Source organism: Manacus candei, unplaced genomic scaffold (assembly GCF_025592945.1).
Source record: "Manacus candei isolate 608988 ecotype Guabito, Panama unplaced genomic scaffold, ASM2559294v1 h1tg000013l, whole genome shotgun sequence".
Classification (NCBI taxonomy): domain Eukaryota; kingdom Metazoa; phylum Chordata; class Aves; order Passeriformes; family Pipridae; genus Manacus; species Manacus candei.
The window spans coordinates 9,865,735-9,888,123 of record NW_026138061.1 but is presented as its reverse complement, the minus strand read 5'-3'; the positions used below and the strand labels follow the sequence as shown (position 1 = coordinate 9,888,123).

The window sequence follows — 22,389 nt, the reverse complement described above, 5'->3', positions numbered from 1 at the left end:
TCCTTCATGAAATCAAGGCTACCCATACTTGATATCAACCCCAGATAGTCAGTACACTATAGATCTGCTATAGATTATTTTTCTCTTCTGCTTCAGTAATTGCACTCATTAGCTTAACTCTGAAATGGGAGCACAGCTTGGTTGGTAGGTCTCAGTTTCAGCTTCTCAAACTGGAAAAAGGGGACAATGGGAACCATGGGTATCTGGAGAAGAGGAATTATTATTGGTTTTGGCTTCATTGCCCAATGTAGAAGTGCCACACCATGATGTCCTAGGGGCCCACTGAACAGATTGGTACACTACCACATGTACACTTCCATCATATTTTGCTGTCTCTGCTGTGTTGAGTGCCAACAGTAACATTGGAATTTGTCAACCCATTCAGTCCTCCAAAATGTTGGCTGTCTGCATGTGCATTCCTTTGAAAGCCAAGGGGTTTTTTTTTATTCTTTTGAAAGCATTTTGAGGTTTGTTTTATACACAATACTGTAAGTCCTGCTTAATTTAAGCACAAAATTTGTTTCTTATTTGTGAAACAGAACATTTAAGCATGTGTTCATGCACATGAATCCAAGGCCTCCACGTCCATCACCCAAAAGCTAGTTTTTTCATTCTCATGTCCCTTAAAGTTTAGTTGGCTTGATGTAAGTAAATGCTCACTATTGGACTCATTGATCTTAGAGGTCTTTTCTAACCTTAATGATTCTATAATTATATCAAGTGACCTTAAGCTGTCCCCAAGCTTTGAAGTTTTATGTCTCCTGATTTGATTCATCCCAGTTGTCTCCCTAATTCTACACTTACATTGTGTCTATTAATTCCTAAAATCTCTGGATAAGTTTTGCTAAGTCAAAAGCCCACCCGAAGAGTTTGTCGTCTTCAACCAGCGGAATGCTTCAGGGTGAATTCAGGTGTCACATTTTAGACCTTTATTAGGAAAGAGATTAGTTTAATTCTTTGAGCACTGAGTTACTCTTCGTCTAAATGCTACTAAATGTTTTTAAAAGAACCCAAAACCAAACCAAACCAAACCAACAATATCTACCATATGAGTTGCATCTTTTAACTCTAGTCTGAGGAAGGAGGAGAACACCTTCTACCTGACTATAAAGGCATCTGATGGTAGCAAAATGACACATTTTGTATTCCATTACCTATAAGGCCAGTGATATTGTTAAGATGCAAAATTGCTAATTCTGTATCTTAGTCTCATTGTTACAAGCTACCAGACAATTATTTTTACCCTACTCTTTCATTCCTCTGGCATGTGTGAGGTGCTAATGCACTTTAGCTATTCCCTGTATTTAACCAAGTTACTCAGAAACAGACTTTCTTCCCTGCATCCTGATCTCTCTCAGTCCTAACAGATAAAGAAGAGTATCCAGGTCTCTACTTGAAAACTGCAAACATAACTTCTTGCAAATACAAGCCTTCTCATTTCTAGTTTGAAGGTTTGTTGTTGAACACCCAGTTCTATTGTGATTAATTAATGTATTCTCCAGTTTTTATCAGGCCAAAGAAAAATTTAAAAAAGAAATGAAGATTGAAGGATTTCTGTACAGTGACTTATCTGTACTAGCTTCTGATATCCCGTATTTTCCACCAGAGGAAGAGGAAGAAAATTTAGAAGATGGAATTCACCTGGTTGTGTGTGTCCATGGGTTGGATGGTAAGGCCAGGAGGAGTTACACTTTGTAAGTCATTTTGGCGTAAATTAAAAAAAAAAGAACAGATGTTCAGCAAGTATGAAAGAACAGAGAGTCTAAGTATTTCTCTTAGCTAAGTATTTATTCCTTATCATGCTATTTGGTCCATTGTAATAAAGGACCCAGGAGAATATGAAATATTTGGGCTAAGAAATGAGGTGCTGCAACCTTTGTTTGCTTATGATTAAACAGAATTTTACACCAAAGCATATCAGTCCTCCTGTGTACAGTAAAAGTTCATTACAGTAACTTCTTTTGTCTTTCCACAGATACTTTGTTGTTTTGCAGTATGTCAGCAGGAGAAAAAAATATTTAACTCCCCAAAACACTGTTATAGGGAAGTGAGTGGCTGGCATTAGAAAGTGGGAGAATAAAAATCATTATTCACTGCAGAGGAAGCAGATCTTGGAATTTTTTTACATGTGTGCTTTCTGAGCAGAAAACAGTTATGTTAAATGTGAACTTTCTCTTGTCAGATTCTTGGTATTAATGGGAAAAGCGTAGATTTTAACCTTGAAGCTACAGAGAAAGAGGGGTAGAGACTGAAATCTCAAAAAAATGGAAAACAAACACTTACTGGCTGTTTGCCATTGAATATCTCAATGGCAGGAATGTCCTCCTCGTGAGGTGGCCATACCTACTTTTCTAACAAAATATTTTTGAAGACTTTCTAATTTCCTAGTATAGAATGAGGCATCTGTCCAAATATTAGGAGCCTAACAATATTTCAGCACCATCTCTAATAGTGAATACACAGAGGTGGGCTACTCTTCATCTGAAGGTACAACCCTATAACCTAGCACATGAGCCGAGGTGTCCCTGGGGTCCTCCCCATCTGTGAAGATGGAAGGACAGACCTCAGCTTGTTGTCTTTGTGTCCTACCTCTGTTGTTCAGCAAATAGAGGGCAGAGTTATTCTGTGCCTGATCTTTGCCCCTTTTTCCCCACAGCAGCAAGTGAGGTCCAGCCCACCTGGGGCAGGATGTGGGTGTTCTTGCTCTCCCACTGTTTCAATGCATGGTGTGGTAACCTTCTTGTCAGCACTTAGCAAGAGCTCCCTGGTGTCAAGGTTGTTGTGTTAAATTGACTCTATACTCATTAGTTTTCTGCTGAATTGCATCTTATAAAGTACCTTTTATTCCCAGGTAATAGTGCAGATCTGCGCCTGGTAAAGACTTTTATAGAACTGGGACTTCCTGGTGGAAAACTGGACTTCCTAATGTCTGAAAGAAATCAGGTAGTACAGAACAAATTTCTGGCTTCCTTTAGATTACTGACACAGAGCCTTAAACAAAAGCCTTTTCAGCAGCTGAATGAAGCAAAAGCACTTGTGAATTCAGGGAATTTTATGTAGCATTTAGTGCAAAGGCCTGGTCCTCTTACTCTCTAATTTGGTAGGGTGTTCAAACCTATTGGAAAATATTTCTGGCATTAAAGTCAAATGCAATGACATTATCAGTAATAGAGCTAGACCTTAGAGGAAGAAAATGGATTTATCCTGTCAGTTTGCAAACTTGGCAGCCTGGTGCCTCTGCAACACCGCACAGATGAAAAGCAGCAAGTTTAGTTATGGTAAATTCTCTGGAGGATATGGAATATCTAGCAGGTGTTGTCAGCTCCCTGTGCTACATCAGCCATTGTTTCTCCTGTTGCAATGTTTGTGAGATTTATTTCCTTGAATGATAAAGAAATGTCTTCCAGAAAAATTGATTGTTGGTCTAGGCAGAGAAACAGAAATGAATCCTGTGCTTTGCTCTGCAACAAACACATATTTATGGCACAAGGGCCTAACTTTATGCACAAGATAAGTATTTCCAGTGCCCAGTCAAAAACATTATTCTGATTTATAAGCCGCTGGGAAACGTGAGTCAAAACTTTCCAACCTTCTTTGTTCAACAGCTTTTATTTTTTGAAGTGGTTGGTTGGTGTCAATCCGTGAACTTACCACCTTCCAGCTCACATCCCTGTCAGCTGCAGACCTGTACAGTGAATGTAAGCAAGGTGAAATGAGACCACTTCATACTTCCATCAAAGCCTTTCCTCAGAGAAGAGAATGTTTTCAAAGAATGAAAAATCATACAGCATCTATATTTAACATTATCCAGAGCCCATAATGGGAACTATTTTAAAGGTCTCATAGTCTGCGAAGGTGGGGAAATTCTCATGGCACTGGAAATAGAACATGAATGGTTTGATGACTATTTTGATGCTTCAAAGCATTCCATCACTGTTTTTTTCCTTTCTTTGAGAACCACACTGAAAATGACCCAAGAAATCAGTCATTTAGCTGTTTTACCTTACAGAGGAAAATGCAAATCACTTCTTTTAGGCATTCATTTGTGATGCATTTGAAAAGCTCAGTCAGGCTGAAATGATAGTAAAGGATGGAGGTATGACCAGTTGAAATATGAAGCTTGATGCGCTTTGTTTATGATTAATGTTCAGGCTGATATTCTTCCAGTTTTAAACAACCTGAACGGTTTGGGATAATGAGCCGAGAAGGAAATCATTAATTATCAATGCAAACAAAACAAACAGGCAGAAGGTTAGTGGACTGTTTGTAGTTTATGAGAACATTTATTTTAAGTCTCTTGCAAAATGAATATGCTCATGTTTTCCTTTGCAAGGGTTGCAATTAGCAAGATGAGTTGTGTCACAAAAGCATTAATTAATGATATGTTTCAAAAGCATTAATTACTGATATGTTTTACTGAATAGCTGTTCCAACACTTGATGATTGTTTTTGTGGCATCTCATTAGTTATGAATTTGATTCAGAGCTCTGTTGAATTGCCAAATGACACAGTTCTGAGTAAGATCTGCCTGTAATTGTATAGACTGGACAATATATTATTTGTTTTATTGTCTCACAACTGGTAGTACTGTTGCAAGCAACAAATTGTTCGCTTCTCTAAACTCATTCTCTTTCTGATGGCTGTTGAATAACAAACACACAGCATTTGATTAAGATGGCCAAATAATTTCGTGATGACATCCTGATCATCAGCATAACTCTCATGTCAGCGTATAATGCTGTAAACAGTTTTATCGCTGTAATCTATTGATTCCCAAATGGCAAAAGCTGTTCTTCCATGTGCAGACTCTGATATCTAGAACAGCTGAGCATTAGCAGTCATCACTGATGTCAAGTCAGGCTGCTTTAGCATAATACTTAGGATTGTGGAGTCACTCAAAAATCTCTTTGAAAAGAGAACTTCAATTTTTAGAGGACCTGGAGACTGAGAAAAATCGCCCTTTTTCCTCCTTGAGCATGTATAAAGAAAATTTACACAGGTTATTACATTTCTATTTGCATTTTACTTTGAAAAACAACATCTGCCTGCAATTAGTGCATATATTTTAATTCACTGACTCATTTCATTTCTCATCAGACTGATACTTTTGCTGATTTTGATACAATGACTGACCGATTATTGGATGAAATTATTCAGCATATCCAGTTGTACAACCTCTCCATATCCCGAATAAGGTAAGCCCTATGGTAGTTAATAGTCTGTAACTTTTTGAATTACATGAGCAACACCCAGTGAAATTAGCTTTTCCAAAAGTACTCTGTACTACAAGCCATTGAATCAGTGAGACTAATTTTTACATTGTTATAGATGAAAGAGTATCTTGTAGACTGAAAAAAACATGAAACGACAGCTAAAGGACTAACTGATAACTAAGTAAAAGAGTCGCCCACAAGAGTAATTTGTCCTATCTGTGTGTTTAATTTAAAGAAAATACAGATGGGTTTTGTGTTAGTGTAATTCTTTTTTTCCCAACAGTTTTATTGGACATTCCCTTGGTAACGTCATCATTCGATCTGTACTAACTCGACCCAGGTTTCGCTATTACCTCAACAAGTTACACACTTTCCTGTCCCTCTCTGGCCCTCACCTGGGAACCCTTTACAACAACAGCACTTTGGTTAGTACAGGTAAGAGCTGGTGGGATAGCTGTGACTGCCTGTGGTCCATGGCAGAATGCATGAGAAGGCAACGCAGGGAGTCAGCAATAAATCGTAGCATGACTTGTGCATTGCAGTTGTGGAAAATATTTTCTGAAGACTTCAAACCCACAAAGAAAAAATTGCAATGAGAGTGGCTTTCAATATCTACTGCAAGGTCCATCACAGTGCTCCCTGGAAAACCCAAGGGTGCGTAGCAGTGAGAGATGACCCTGCTTCCACTTAGTTTTCCACTTCTCTGGATGCTGACAATAGAGACATCCCCAGGGCTGAAAAAGACACTTTTTCATCAGAATCTAATGTCCGTGATGGAGAGTTCAGTCTCCCTGAATGTTTCTGCTAGCATGACATGGATAATCATAGAATCATAGAATAATTTGGGTTGGAAGGGACCTTAAAGATTATCTAATTCCAACTCTGTAACAGTGAGCAGTGACATCTTCAACAAGATCAGTTTCCTTAGAGCCCCATCCAACCTGACCTGAATTGTTTCCAGGGAGGACATCTCCCACCTCTCTGGACAACCTACTCCAGTGTCTACACCCCTCATGGTAAAGAATTTGTTCCTTATATCTAATCTAAATCTATCCTCTTTTAGTTTAAGACTGTTATGTCTATCTTGTGAGACCCTTAGACTTTTTTTCCCTGTTGATTAGGAATGCAAGAGTAAAAAAGACTTCTGAATTACAGTGCTATCCTTACTGTAGGCACATATCTTTGATTGCCTTGCTTGATAAGTAACAAACAGGAGAAAAATATACACCAATTTTCTTTCCAGGTCTGTGGCTCATGCAGAAGTTGAAAAAGTCAGGGTCTCTTTTGCAACTGACCTTCAGGGACAATGCGGATCTGCGCAAGTGTTTCCTCTATCAGCTCAGCCAAAAAACGGGTGAGTAGGGCTTGATGTGCCTCTGGAAATACCAAGGGCTATTCCAATGGGTTGTGCTAGATTGCCATTTTCTCTAGGGAGTAAAGGAAATCTCCATTTTGTTAGTGATCTTTCTTTAAACACTCTTGTTTTCAGGAAGGGTGGCTCTTTCTAAAATCTAATATCTATTTTATTTGTGCATTTTTTCTGTACTGGTTATCAGAGAATGTATTTTCCAAACAGTAAACATCAAACAAGATCTTTGTGCTGCAGTAAACATGCACCTAAGTTTATATTCTGCAAGCAAGAAACATCATTCTTGACAGGCCACCACTGCTTAATTTATGTTACTAGATGAAAACCATTTTTCCTTTCTTATTATTTTTTGTAAGTTTAACATCTCCTGTCTCTGGGAAATATGACTCTGTGAGATGAAGAGCAAATTTTAGTCATGTCTATTTTGACACTTCTGTACTAAAGAAAGATGTATGGCCTAACACTGGAAAAATGGTGTCTGAATAAAGAATCTTTTTACCCCTTCTTCGGTCTGTCATGAATAAATAAAATAAATCAGGCTTTTCTTAAGAAAAGAAAGCAAGCATGATCCTTCTACTCAAGCAAATGTTTTCTTTTAAGAGTTATTTTTCATATTGTGTTTGAGCAAACTGGTGCCAAGCATGTAGTCACAAGGTCTCTACTTGGTGTTTAATTTGTTTCTCTTACTTTGTTGCACTGCTAATAGGAAACAAAGACTATGCTAATATGAGTATAACATCTTAATTCTTAGTATGACCAACATAGACTTGTTTCTTAATTTTATGAACACACTACATAGCATAATCAGTGACAGGAAGATGGTGTATACTGGTGTTATTTGAATTTTCTGTTTGATTCCCTGTCTCTCATTTCCATGGAGTACAGTTGATGTCTGCTCCACTACCGTTGAGTTAAAATAAATTGGGTCTACACAGGAAGCTTATATTGTAAACTCCCAAGAAAAAGAATTTCTAATCATGTGTTGCGAGTCAAAGTGATTTGGTTTTTTTTAGTTTGGTAGACTGGAGATGTAACACACTATAAATTAAGGCGTTGTACCTGAAAATGCAGAAAGCAGAAATTTAAATGTGGACAGAGTTGCCTGTAAAGTCAGAATCATCCAGGTACAAGCTTATGCAAAATGTCTGAAGAAGCAGATGGGTCCATATATGAATATATGAGCTGGCATACTGAGTCAATATAGAGATGCCTCTGCCTGAGCACCCTGCTCCAAGAAGTGGTTGGGATAACCTACAGAGGAAGAAATGCCAGAAGCAGTGTTGTACCTGCATTCCCAGATGACACTTTAAACCTCCAGCGATTTCTGACCTTCTTGTTAAAGTTGAAGTCCCTGCTACTTTTCAACCTCTTTAAAAAATACTCCTCATGCTTGTCTAAAAAAAAAAAAATCAAACAAAAACCAACAAAATATTCTTCTGTATTCAACCTCTTCACATAGATTTTTAGATATGGTAACACGTACTGTTGCTTCTCCTACTTTTTACTTTAGAATTAAGTTGTAAACTCTGTTTGATTACACAAGAAGAAAAACAGCTTCAGCCAGGTTTTGGAAGGGCAGGCAGCAGGTCTTTTCTTTGTGGTGGTGATAGTTAGCTTTTCTGTGAAAATCTAGAAATCACAGTCACAGAATCATAGAAACATAGGATGGTTTGGGTTGGAATGCACCCTAAAGGTCATCTCATTCCAACCCCCCGGCCATAAGCAGGGACACCTTCCTCTAGATCAGCCCCAGCCAGCCAGGCCTTGGTTCTGGATGCTGCCAATAAAGAGAGGCATCTCCAGGGCTGAAAAGGACACTTTGTTATTGGAATTGAATGTCCACGATGGAAAGTTCAGTCTTCCTTACCTCTTTCACACAAGATGGGAGGGAAGGATGAATGACAAATCCATAGTTCTTCTGTGTTCAGGGTACTCTCTGGACTAATAACCCAGATCATTGGTATCTGTTTTCTTACTTTTCTGCTAAATGTGGGCGTGGAGGGCTCAAGACACCACAGACAGGGCAAACAGCAGGAGCCTGTTTCCACAACTCATCAATGGCCCTATTACCTCTAGGGAAGAGGGAGGATTCCAGTTTCCAGTCGATGTACCAGCAGTGTACATTTATCAAGGGACTGCTGAATGCAGGGATTGGATGGATCCCAAGGCTCTGTCAACAGTGGTGTAACAGTATGACATCATAGCAGTGAAGCTGGCTCCTTTTTTCCTCCCTCTCTCTATTATATTTGAGAATTGTGCTAATTCATTGTGTTATTTTTAAATTTATTTCTGATTAGAGGTATAAATATTTGCAAAATTAAGGTTTTAATCAGGTTTTTTTTTCACAGTTTTTTTTTGTTAGCATACAGTTAACCTTTTTGGTTGTTGATAAGTAATGAATACGTCTCAGAAGCAGCAGAAATGTGTTTAAGCTGTTAGGAATCTTTCTAAGCTCGTGTTGTGTGTTTTAATAATTATCATGTATTTTGCACTGTAGGTTTTCAAAAGCCTTTGAACATGAAGTAGTCATGCTGACACTGTGTGTATTTTTCATCTCTGCACTTCACTGTGATTAATGTATTTAATATGTTTGCCACAGGTCTTCAGTACTTTAAAAATGTTGTGTTAGTGGCCTCACCCCAAGACAGATATGTACCCTTCCATTCAGCAAGAATAGAAATGTGCAAAAATGCACTTAAGGACAGACACACAGGTATGTTTAAGATCTTTTCTATATTCACAAAGCTATTGAGGAATTGTGGTTTTGTGCAGCTGAGGTCATTGCATTAGAAGGGTTTTTCATCAGCATGATGAAAACTCAAATGTTTATTTGATAAGGAAGAAAGTGTTCTCTTCCCACAGGAAATTACTGAAATCAATAAAATAAGCTTTTCAAGAAGCTCTTTGCCTGATGAAAAAAAACATTCAATCAGGTCATAATCAAAGGTTTCTTACTGCTTCTTCCTCTTCCCTCTAAATTTTTTTCTTTAAAGTGATGATAATAGAACTAGCTCTTGATAATATTTTTCTGTAGTCTACTGATTTACTTATATTATCTCATCTTTGTTACACATAATGAAATCTCTCTCAGCATAACCAGAGCCAAGGGATTTTCTCTTTCTTTCCAAGAGTGTTTGAGTGATTGCCAGATAATTTAAGGGACAGATCTAAAATTGTGTTGGTTTGTAATAAAAACTGTAAAGCATATCAGGACTCAACACCACTCAGAGGCTCTCCTGTGAGCTCAGGCCATGTGTTGTCCCAGGCATTGCCTTTGTTATTAAGTCTGCCTCATTTATAAAATGTTTCGTGGCTTCGGTTTGATACCACTTCCAGCAATAATGCTCAGTGCAATTTCATCCCTGTTTCATATATGTGATTACCTAGAAATTAAGGTACCCTTTAGAAACAGGAGACACCTAGGCCCAGTAATCAGCATGGTTGCCTTCACACCTCTTGCCTAAATGCCAGCTCTTTCTATCCTACCTCTGATATGAACTAAAAGGTCATTCTTTAACTCTCATACAGTTCTTGTTTCTCAGGGAGGTACTTGACCTAGTAGGAGCCAGATCTGCATTCGGTGTAGATCATTTATCAGTACGTGTTTCTTGAGTCATAGTTTTTGCCCCATAAACTCCCCAAATATCTACATGACATCCTTCCTGCATCAGATTCTGCAGAGAAACTCAATGGACCACTGTGTCCTGCAGACCCTTTCACATTTGAATCCACAGGCACTCTGAGTCCAACCGCACTCCCCTGAAAGGAACAAGAGCATTTTCTTCAATGACAGAGGAAATGTGACTGATTGCCCAGGATTTTCCCACTCCTCCTACTCGCAGCTTCAGCAGATCACTCCACATGGCCAGTGCCTCCACTAGATTAACAACACCCTGGCACCTGGCAAATCTTTGAACTGGCCTCCTATCTCCTGCATTTTGGCCTTGCTTCTATTTTCCTTCTCACTGGGACTGTAATTAAATGATACTGGAAGGAAAGAGAGGATCTGGGGTCTGTGGCATGTAGGTGTGACATCTAACCTCTTTTTTCAGGTCCTGTTTACGCAGAGATGATTAACAACCTGCTCCAGCCTTTGATTGGGGCAAAGGACTGCACTTTGATCCGACACAACGTGTTCCATGCCCTGCCGAACACGGCCAACACGTTGATAGGCCGGGCTGCCCACATTGCCGTGCTGGACTCTGAACTTTTCCTGGAGAAGTTTTTCCTTGTGGCAGGACTCAACTACTTCAAATAGTGCCTGAAGTACCGGGTAGCAGAGGCCAACCTTTTCACAGAACAGAGGAGAATCCCTTAGCCAAAGGAATGCAGTGTTAGAAATGAGATCAGGTGGGACTTTCAAACTTTCCATTTCCATTTCTCTTTCAGAGAATAAAGTGCTATGGCTTTAAGGCATTCAAGCTTCCAAGTATTGGTGCTTTTGGAAGAAATAAATATTCCTCTTCGGTTTCTATGTTCTTTGTCCACATAAAGACATGAGCCACTTCTGGACTACAGAATCAGAATAAGCAGGCTAATTCTCCAAATGTGTTTGGACCAATATAATTCCTGTTTCTCCTGAATATTAAACCAGGAATTTGTCTGTCCTTGATTTAATGCTTATTTATGTATTAACAAAGCTATACATTTGTAGCACTTTTGGGGTAGTTAACACAAGAGGAAACAAGTGTATGTGAACTCAGGTTAAAACCTCCTTTGTGATGAGCTGAGAAGTCTGAAAACCATTTATGAAAGTTTCAGTATTTCTGTTTGTTGCAAGAAAATATTTGGATGATTCCATTACTGGTTATAATTACTGGTTATAATTTGTAACATACATAAATTGTAATATACACAAATTCGACATTCAAATAAGGGAAAGGAGTGAAATATTTTACATAAAATGAAGAAATATTGGTATTTGTCTTTAAAAAGAAACCTCAACTTTAAGTTGGTAAGAATTTTATTCAAATAAGAAGCTACCAAACCAAGAGGAATCTACTGTATTACTTGTAAAATATCAGTGGCATCTGTTCACATTTCTTCTGTTTACATTTATTGTGGTTGTTATAACCTTAGAGGTACAATTTTTACTTTAACCTTTGTATGCAAGTACATTTACCCTGACAATTTTATTTATTTATTTTTTAATTAATTACTCTGATTTGAAATTCAAAATACCCTTAAAAAACCCCAAACACTTAAAAAAAAAAAAGGCTGGAGATGTAGAATAGTAAGGATTGTGGAAAAAGAATGTCTTATTAAGATCCTCTGCAATACCCTATGAATGTTTTGTTAATGCCCCTTTGCAGTGCTGTATAGTCCTAATTATTATATGGTTTCAGGTGGTTTGAACATTCAAAAATTTATTCATGCAAAGATATCCAAGTTGTTTTTAAGAGTTTGGAAAAGAACATTTTTCTCACTTTTTATTTTTTTCATCAAATTTTCATTAAAATATTTATCAAAAAATTATCAGATTTACAGTGGCAAATTTCAATAACACTGTACATTTTCATAACATTTTGATAAATTTTCAATGTCACAGCAGTTTTTTCAAAAAAAGAGAAAATGAATAATCCTTCACAATTATTTTTGTTTGAAAGGTAGGCTATTTTTTAATGCAGATATAGTTTGTTTAAAAACATAAATAAACAGGTCTCTATATCTTGTAACAAAGACTGTAAAAAAAAAATTAAAAAGATGGTTTTAGGTGTCAAGGCTCTCATCAGTAAAATAAGATCAAGATAGTGGAGATTTCTGAAATAAGAGAATAAAAAATGTAAACAAAAAACCTCACAACCACAGGGAAACATTTGTACATGCAAAAAGTAAAACTATTTTTTCTCAAAAGAAAAAATGTGAAAAACTTACACAAAATCAGTTCAAGAAAAGAGTTGTTAGCAGGCTGGCAAACACCGATAAAGAACAAGTCTGGTTTGATAAGGTAGGCATTCTTCTCCTTAATAAGGAAGGAGAAAGAAGGAATATACCAAAGAGTGAGATTAAGATCAACTGAAAATAAGAAGGTATATTACATATAAAAATCTCGTGTCCTCAAAGGGGCAGAAATTATATAGAAAGAGTTCCATGGTGTAATTCACTCTCAACAAGTTTTTTAAACATTAAATATTACCTCAGTATTATAATCAAATAGATAAATACTATTTTCTCTTTTTTTATTTCTTTTCCTTTTTATAAATTGACAATTAAAAGTTAAAAGTCGATTTTAGCCCATTAACAAATAAATTATGTCAGGAATTAAAACTTCTCGGTTTCACTTCTTGCTTGGAAATTCCTTCTCACTTTTCAGCCTCAGCTGTCTAATGCCACCTACACTGACATATCACAGCTTACTTCTTCCTCGGTAAATTGTCTAGAGAATTTTAATATTATGGGATGTGGAGATTGAGCTGTTATACAGTGCAGTATTTTTGAGCCAGGACATGGATTTTATGTGAAAAAACAAGAAAGAAAAGCAATCTCGAACCATCAGCAAGCTTCAGTGTGCTGTATGAGGGTCTTGTCTACTTGTAGAAAATGTTCAGGAGTCTGCCACCAGAAAATTCGGAAAAAATATTTAGAAGAAAGTTAGTTTACACCTACATACATGTCTGATGTGTGTGTGTGTGTATGTATACAGTCTGTATGAGGAAATATGCTTATGTCAAAGTCTCACACCAACTTTTGCAATCCTGGGTGTCCTGAGCCTGACAACGTACCAGTGTAACTGTTCTTCCACTCAGATTGGTGGTTCTTGCCTTGCCTTGTACACTGGACAGCATTCCCAGCCTTCTACTTGCATGACTGTGAGACAAGGGACATGTGAAAAGATCTCTGTTTTGCTGCAGAAATTGGTGGGCCTTTCCATGTGTTCACTTTGACATCCTACACTCCTACCAGTGCTCTGGCTGATGGAGAAATACACCTAAAGGTTTCAGTGCTCCTATTCATATGGAATTCTTTGATGACTCAGTCTGATTTCAGAATTGGAATGTATATGGAGTTGGATTAGGTCCATAAAACTTACACCTTGTGGGTTATGGCGAGAGCTTCTATCAAGCCTCAGAAAAATCTGGGAGATGTCATTCCTATCAAAAGATAAGATACAGATTTTATCTTCCTTCTGCTGGCAGAACATTGTGGGGTATATTGGCAGTAACAGACTAATTGAGTTTTCATTTTAGCATTGTCAGAACAACCTCCCTCTCTTTTTCTTCTTTAACAGTATGTTGCCTTGATAATGACTCTCAATATTGTAAACCCACTTAACTGTATAGACTATACTGCAAAGAAATCTACATTTTCATTACAATACAAATAGTATCTAAGTTGCTGGACTTCATCAGCTATAGCAATCAGCATGGACTTATTTTCAGATTTTTTGTTTGCACAGAAAGAACTATACATTAAAAATTATCTTCATAAAAATAGCAAACTAAATGCATAGTTAGCATCTTTGTTTCTGTCTTAACCATTGGAATTTTAATATATTGTTCTTTCACATAAAGCCTTTTAAAATAAATTTAGCTGCATTTGCAAATGGAAACTGCACAAACTCCCCTTGGCTTCGTGCGTCTATGGGGGTAGGGTTAAACTTTTAAACTCAGCTCTCACATTTATAGAGGATAAGATAGTTTTTCAAAACCTTGGACAGAGGAGGGACAAACAGGAGTTTTTTGTAGCTTGTCAGTGTCAGTGTTTGCTGTATGTGAAGTGAAATCCCCTTCAATTCCGTGAGATTCTTCAGTTAAGAAAAAACAAAGCCAGCATTCCAGGGTTGTTTCTTTGGCATGTAGGAAGATTATAACCAGCATGGAGGATCTCCTGGCTCCACCAGGTGAACTGCATTTGGCTGTTAAAGTTTCCAGTGTTAGAGATGAGCGATGGGGTATAGCCCAGATGAGTAAGTTCTCTGGAAGGAAAGGTGATAGCCCACATATAGAAAAAGAGGAGCAGAGACGAAGAGAGGAACAGATCTCAGAGCTTTGAAAGACAGAGGAAATGATGGAGGGAAGGAAAAGACAAGAAGTTTCTGAAGCAGTTTGTAGCATTTAAAAGGACTGACATTAACTGTTTTAAAAAATTTGAAGCACTTGAAAACAGTGCAATTATAACAATTCAATGAATATCTATGATTATGCTTTTATTAATAACTGGATTAATATTTTCCAATATTTTAGGGCTTCTAGATCCCATTGAGCTCAACTTTTGAAAGAATTTAGTATCTTCTGGAATTGAATATTTTTTTCTTAAATCTGACTGAAAAGAAATTGCAGTATTGACTAAGTTTGAGTAGATGAGGGACAGAAGAGCGAGTTCTTTCTTTCTGCAGGTGGGCTGAGGATTTTCAAGGAGTTGGTTTTGAATCTCCTAGAAATTGAAGAGCCCATCTCCTGTATCCTCTGGAGATGTTTCTACTTGGAGAATCATAGACTTTGACTGGTCTAATTTCATTACTTAATTTGTGCTTAAAAAGTAGTTGCAAAATGAATTTATTCTATGAAAATAAAAGTCTTCATTTCTCTATGTAGTCAGTGACATTCAGGATTACTTACCTCTATTCTCTGACCAGGGGACTTATTATAAGACTCACTTTTTAGATATCTAAGACATAGACCAAAATTGGAGGCCCAGCATTTGAGGACTGGATGATATTCTTATTAGCTCTTCAGTTTTTCATACTTGGGCACAGTTTTTGACTGTATACCTTGAACAAAAGCAAACACTGAATATATAAATCAGACTCCTTTAAAATTTGCAGGAAATGTGTCTTTTCCCAGCCTCCAATGGATGCTCATTTTCTTTTTAATGAAATTTATAATTTGTTTTCAAAATCAAGTCTGTCCACTGACAATAGGGGAAGTTGAAATTTCTTAGCTTTAAAGGATTATTTTTTAAAGACTTGAAACCTTAGTACAGAGCTTTGGAATTACTTACAGGAACACTGAGAACTATTTCACTTCAAAGCACTTCATAAATATCCACTGACCAATCCTCTTCACTCCCTCACCAGAGAATAACCACATTTGAGAGATAAAGCTGTTACAAGACAGTGTGAAAACTGGGAATTCAAGCCAAAGTTTTCGTTATTTGTAGGTTTCTATGGTGCTTTTGGTATGCTTAAAAAAAGAAGTTATCTTCCTTTATACCTCTGCACTTGAAATAGCTAAGTGGTGATGAAGGAGAAAGGTGAGAACTTCTAATAACAAGGTTAGACTCTTGTGCAGGTTTATGAAAATATTCCATGAAATTTAATATATAATGAATAGTCATGGGGCATTTCTGCAGCAGTCTTAGCATGCAAATATGTGTCAGCCCAGCTGAATGATTATTTTCTTTGTGGACTTAAATTTCCACTTATAAATTATTATCAGAACAACCTAACATATTTCACTCCAGATGGTTATTTAAATGTCAAAGGTCATGTCCATGGAGAACACTTATCGAATGTTTTCCTTTATTATAATACATATGCTCAGCAATTTTGATATTGAATGTTGTCGCATAATTGACAGTCTCTGGCTCAAATTACCTCCTCCCCCAAATTTTCAGTGTTTGTTTAATCATTGAATTGGTTTCAGGTTGTAAATCAGTATAAATACAGGTCTATTGGAGTCAGAGTTCATCTTCTTTAATGCAGTTGCTTTATGGTTGTAGTGTCAGAGTTTCAGGGCAAATAATCACTGAATTAAAAATTGGGTCAATTATGGTTGGAGTCATAAAATACTGAGTCTGAGACTTGTTTAGCTGCAGTTCACTCTTCTCTGGTTTGGTTTTACCTTTTGAGTCAAACACAATCACAGCAAGATTGTGCCTCTGGCTGTGTTCATGGTTCCCTTAATTTACTATTCTTTGAGATGCCTAAATTGCCCTAAACTGCTGTTCTGTTTTGTCCAGACATCCCTCCATTTGCATGGTCACCTTTCCATGACCTGACTGCACCTCCTTCAGAGACTGCTAAGTAGTGCAGATGTGCATTCACAAATATATCCAGCACTGTCATTCCATTTCTCCGGGAGTGGGACATCGTGGTCTCGCATTCATTCCAGTCAATTTTCTCAGCCCTTTATGAGGATTGTTATGCACCTACCCATACACGTTACAGATAACAGAATATTTTGTTTCAGAAGGAACAGTTGGAAATGTCCCAGTCTAATTCCTGTTCAAAGCAGGATTATCATGAGCATCATGGTAAGGTCAGCCCTGTCTTTGTCTTGCTGAGTCTTGAAAACATCTGGTGATGGATATACTACAGCTCCTCTGGATTGCCTTTTCAGGTGCTGTACACCTCTCATAAGGAAGGGGAAAAAAGATAAAATCCAATTTGAAGTTTCTGAGCTGCAGTTTCTTCCTCTTATGTTTTCTTATCCCACCTTTTTATTCTACAGGGGCAGTCTTGCTTCTGGTGTACTTGAAACTCCCTTTTCCCTACCTTCAGACAGCTCTTTGTGATTTGGCATCCTTTCTGCTGGACTACATAACCCAAACTCAGCCTTCTGAGGCAACTAAGAAGCTGTGTGCTTAGACTCCTCACTGTCTTGGTAATCTTTTGCTGGGACCTGTCCAGTTTCTAAACATTGAACTGGGTTTTGGAGGCTCCAGACACCGGCAAACTTCCTTGGATGGTAACTCTGCTGCAAATGGGTGCCTTTTTTCTGTTCAGGAGGGCTTCAGTGGCTGCTGGCACTCATCACATCCTCTTCCTAACTGAGGCTCTAATCCAAAGAGCTGGAGCTGTTCTCCTGTTCCCACAATTTCAATCTTCCAGCTTGCAGCCCCCTGTGAGTTAACCTTTACTTTGGGCACAGCAGCTGCTGTTTCTTCTCTATTTTAGTAAGACTGTATAATACATATGCACTTCCCTAAGAGAAATCCATGCACTGAATAAAAATACTTATGAAACAGTTTAATCAGTCTTAAACAGACTGCTTTAAATGCAGATGAGTCATGCTTTCCTCTCATAGGATAAAAGCATAAAGAATAAATATGTATAAACTTTTCTTATGCAAAAGGTCAGACTAAATTAACTTCTGTTACAACCTTGAAACTTGATTTCTCTGCTTTTGAAAATTCCGTTCTCTATTTTCACCCAAAGTGCTGCAAGATCCTATTATCTGAGTAGCAAACTAACCATATCTGTCTGAAATGGATTTGCACACATAGGTGCCAGAAGTCCATTGGCTAAATGCTAAATGCATGGAGCTTCACGGCTTCAAGTATCTTCTGCCTCTGAAAAGATGAAACTGTGACACAGTGAATAGGTCTGCTCTTGCTGCAATCCAGCACGCCTTCCAGTCTTTGAAAGATATCAGCTACAAACACAAACCACTTATCCAAAGGAACAAATAAAAACCTTCTCCACATAAAAGTCCAGTCTCCAGTAATTATTTTTTTTTGAAGTGGGTAGTTTGAGTACAGCGATGGTCTCAATTATTCTATGCATCCCATAAATGGGGTTACACTCATAAGTAAACAGATTTTGGTGCTGAAAATTCCAATATTTAAGCAACTAATTTAAAAAGTTTATCATTCCTTCCTGAAAGCATAAGTGCTAGCAGAAATCTACCTGTTCCAGTCCAGGAGACACTTCTTCTTTGCTACTTTTATACGGATAAGACTGTGCATCATTCCCAGCTGTGGAAAGATGTCCAGGAATTTCTGATACAGTGTCATATACACAGCTATATGCATGGGAAAGGTTGAAGAATAGATTGTGGGAAGTTTTTTGATCTAAGATGAGTCATCACTTTCAGCAAAAACGATAATATAAAGTATAGTTCTTGTATGTCATCTATACCACATGATGTATACCCTACCTACATATGTACACAGAAAGTGTCTTTTCCCATATGAGAAATATGTTATTTCCATGTGTGGTGTCTGTATGTTCCCAGACACGCTGTATATGTACCATTCCCTTAGAAGGAAGCTGGTGGTGATCATTGAGTCTAACAGGTTTCTGTTGCTTTTGGGGGGAATTTATGTTGATTATCCTCCAGAGCTCTGGTGAAAGAGCCGCTTGTTGGCTTCACCCACCTCATTGGAGGAGAGAGATTGTTTTGTAGAGTGATTTGTCAACCTCTTGGCACACCATTAACCAACTAAACTTATCTGAGCAGTCCTGCATTTTATGTGTGTTATCTACCACCTCCATGGTTTCCATGGTCAATGCAACATGTCAAACTGAGCTGCCCTATCTTCTGAGAAGGAAGCTTATCACCATCTTTTAATTTTCCTTCATGTCAATCCTCTTCAACCAAGCATTCATTTTTAAGCTGATAGACCAATGATTTATCAGCTTTGCCACTCTTCTTACTAATTTTAGTCTTGTATATATTTGACTATGCATGCAGTTCGGGAAATTAATTATTTCTTTTTTCTGCAGTTAAATCTTCTCATGAAGTATGAGGGAGATCAGTCTAGACAAGCCACGGTATTCCTTTGCAACTGCATACCCAGGAAAAAAAACACACTAAAACCCCACTAATATTTTGTAGTGCATTCTATGTTTATTTTTCACTGTGTTTGTTTTACCAAGAAAAAAGATACACGTAATGTTTTGTCCCATGCTTTTTTGGATCTCCAGGTGAGTCAGAGTTTAGATACAGTTCTGATAGATTAAGAAGGCAAAGATAAGCCCTTCATCTGTCTAGGATGTGACAGGAATATACCCCACCAGGATGGCAATAATGACAGGGAAAGCAAAGAGAACAACTTTCCAAACGCTACTCAATTCACCAAAATAAATCACTCCAGAGTATTATTGGATATTTGGGAAAAGTATCAGTTCAAAACTAAACCACAGATCAATATATTCCAAAACACAAAGTTCAGAAAGAAATTGAAACTTGTGTTGATGTTTTACTACTTTGATTTGTCTCTAATAATAAGATTCCTTGAATGCTGTACACTTTAACCTAGAACTTGTTTTCTTGGACTTAAACTATGAATTTATTTATTATTGAGGGTTTTTCAACCAGAGTCTCAGACTCAGGCCTCAGTCATATTTATAACTCCCTTAATATATCCTTAAATCTTTTTAGAAAAAATAAAAATCTGGTCTTAAATCTACGTCTTTTAATTATGCTTAAACAATTAACCACAGCACTTGAGACAGAGAGTTAAACCTTCTCTATTTGCAGAATTACCTTCAATGAACAGTACAAGCCTTAATAGGGAAGACCTGTCTACTGGGAGATTTTCTTTCTTGTTTAGAAGGAGTTTATGTTTATTAGTCTAATTTAGTCAAATAAAGACAGTAAGTGAATTCTGTCCTCTTTCTTAGCCCTCTGTTCCATGCTGTAAATTCACAATCAGGCACTTAAAACTAAACATTCTAGTTATGTTATAAACAAAACACATCTGTGGGGCAGGTCTTGATTTATGTTACATCTTTCCTTGTGTGCAATGTATGAACACAGTTACTTTGTTTTTGACACTGGAACCACTATTGTGGTTTAAGAGTCTTGGAAACCTTGATGAAACTTTCTTCAAAGTTTATTAAAATTGTAACTCTCAAAATCAAGCTTTAACTTTTTTAATGGTTAAAGTTAGTAATGTCATCAGAAGTAACCTGTTTTACAGTATCTATTCAAATGGAGCACGTTACTTACGCTGCTGGATTAATTCTCAGCTCAATGGTAACACCTAAAATGTGTTACTTATATGAAGGACTGTGGTTGATGCCCAGTTCCTGAAAGTATTCAAGGCCAGGTTGGATAGGGCTTGGAGCAACTGGGTCAAATGTGTACACCTTCACTCTTCCTCAACTGACATGTGGAATAGAATGCTGTGAACAGGAGCAAAGTTCTGTGAAGATCCTCATCCTATGTTTCAAAGAGTTATATTTTACTTATTTTATTAAATATTAAGAAAATATGTCTTGGAATTAAAACCTACTGTTTCCTGTAAATAACTAACTCTGAAAGTGCTTTTCTTTAAGCACACTCTTACAATTTTTAGTTAACAAACGCAAGGCTAGAAATTTTTTTAAAAGAAATTATATGTTTTGTTTTGGGGGTTTTTTGGTTGTTTTTTTTTTTTTTTTTTCAGACAAGTACCTGCCAAATACTATTGGGTTGAATTTCAAATGAGTAATACTTTAAACATTTTTAGTTTTCATAAAAAACCTATACGAATTCAAGATCTTGGCCCCTGAACTTAATAACCATTTGTACTCTTGCATAGTGGATGTAAAATACTAACATTGGATATATGCCCATGTTTGTGCACACAAACTGCAAAGCAAAGCATCAGAGATATATCCTTCTCCAAGTAATTCCTTTGGGGCTGATTGTTCAGGATAAGCAATATGCATGATATAACTGGTGCATGTCACAGTAAGTGCAACCTTCTGCAAATTTGAATTTAAAGACTAACTTGAAACTGAGGCTGAACTTTGTAGATGAGTAGTCTATGGTATTTTTAATTATAACTATTTCTGTGGTCTGAATATGAGTACAGCTGATTCTGTCATGTGACACTACAGGTTGGACTTTTAAATGAGACATTATTACATTTGATTGAGGCAGTTATGTTTCTTGAAAATTTTATTTCAAATCAGACAGAAGAGGCAATAATTAGAGGCTGAGAGGAGTGAAAATCTGTATCATTTATTTATTTATTTTTGAGAAACCAAGATTTACAACACATACTTTGTCTACCTCTCTCTAATTTACTTCCTTTTCCCTAATGAACATTTGTCAACTGTCACACACTTCAATTTTCTTTAGCTGTGTCTATCAAGATTTAAGTGAGACTTATGTTGAAGAACCAAAACTAATCTCACAAAGTGGAAACAAATGAAGTTGAGTCAATTCCATGATATTTTAGGGAAAACAGAGATGCAAATCAATTTTCTTGAAATGTAGGTTCTGACTCAACAGCATTCACAAGGTCTTTACTAAAGGTCTGATCCCGAGAAATGCTGGTCAAAGGAACTCTTGATATAATGGGTGAGATGCCTAGGTGGATTAACCTGATGAAGAGCTTTATACAACCTGAGGATCTTATGGAATGGCAACTAACAGCATCCGTGGCATCTCAAAATCAGACCACCAGAAGATAGCAAATGTTCTGGGTTCTTTTTAAAGCCAATTTTCCAGTTGGTCAAATGTATTTTAAAAGTAACGTCTTCTTAGACAAATACAGACCTCTCCAAGGGATCAAGTCAATGGATTAATGTGGACAGATCCTTATAGGTTAAGGGAAAGGGCTTTTCATTTTTAAATCTACTACTTTTAATCATGACCATACAAAAAAGCTGAAGAAATATGACATGGTCCCTTGTATAAACAAGATCATGAATGTAAAGCTTATAATGCCACTGTGAAATTTCAATGCTTATTTATTATGGTTATGATGAAACCTGTATAATAAGATGATGATGATAATAATAATTATAGTAATAATAATAATGAATAGACATCAGTGCCAATATGACTCTACTATTTTTCTACATATGCTTTATTGTGGCATTTTGTGTAGCTTGTGTTATGTGTAAAGAAATGTCAATAAAATCTTTGCTTCCTTTTGTCTGTACTTTCCGTGGTCCTTGATTGTTAGCAAGTTCCCCAACTCCTTTTGTCCGTGTAGAATGTGGCAAACATGATAGTGATAAGGACAAGTAGGATAAAAGATGCTCAAGGGCAAGCAAATAAATAAGCTATATGAAGGACTGTGGCTGATGTCCCATTCCTGGAAGTGTTCAAGGACAGATTGGGTAGGGTTTGGAGCAACCTGGTCAAGTGTAAGGTGTTCCTGCCCATAGCAGGGACCTGGAACCAGGTGGTCTTTAACATCCAA

The 22,389-nt window shown here is 37.1% G+C and overlaps 1 protein-coding gene across 6 annotated transcripts in view; it reads left to right on the top strand.

Moving 5' to 3' along the window:
* Nucleotides 1–22,125, top strand: part of FAM135B (family with sequence similarity 135 member B) — a 250,483-nt gene extending 228,358 nt beyond the window's left edge. For 5 of the 6 annotated variants that reach the window (XM_051778447.1, XM_051778448.1, XM_051778451.1 and 2 more), the window contains 7 exons: nt 1,503–1,669; nt 2,852–2,943; nt 5,098–5,195; nt 5,497–5,648; nt 6,457–6,567; nt 9,182–9,295; nt 10,635–22,125. In XM_051778447.1, coding sequence (XP_051634407.1) covers nt 1,503–1,669; nt 2,852–2,943; nt 5,098–5,195; nt 5,497–5,648; nt 6,457–6,567; nt 9,182–9,295; nt 10,635–10,840 — 940 coding nt within the window. In that variant the 3' untranslated portion in view covers nt 10,841–22,125. The remainder of the gene's footprint in view (nt 1–1,502; nt 1,670–2,851; nt 2,944–5,097; nt 5,196–5,496; nt 5,649–6,456; nt 6,568–9,181; nt 9,296–10,634) is intronic. The other variant, XR_007902926.1, reaches the window with a different exon arrangement.
* The last annotated feature ends 264 nt before the right edge of the window (nt 22,126–22,389 follow it).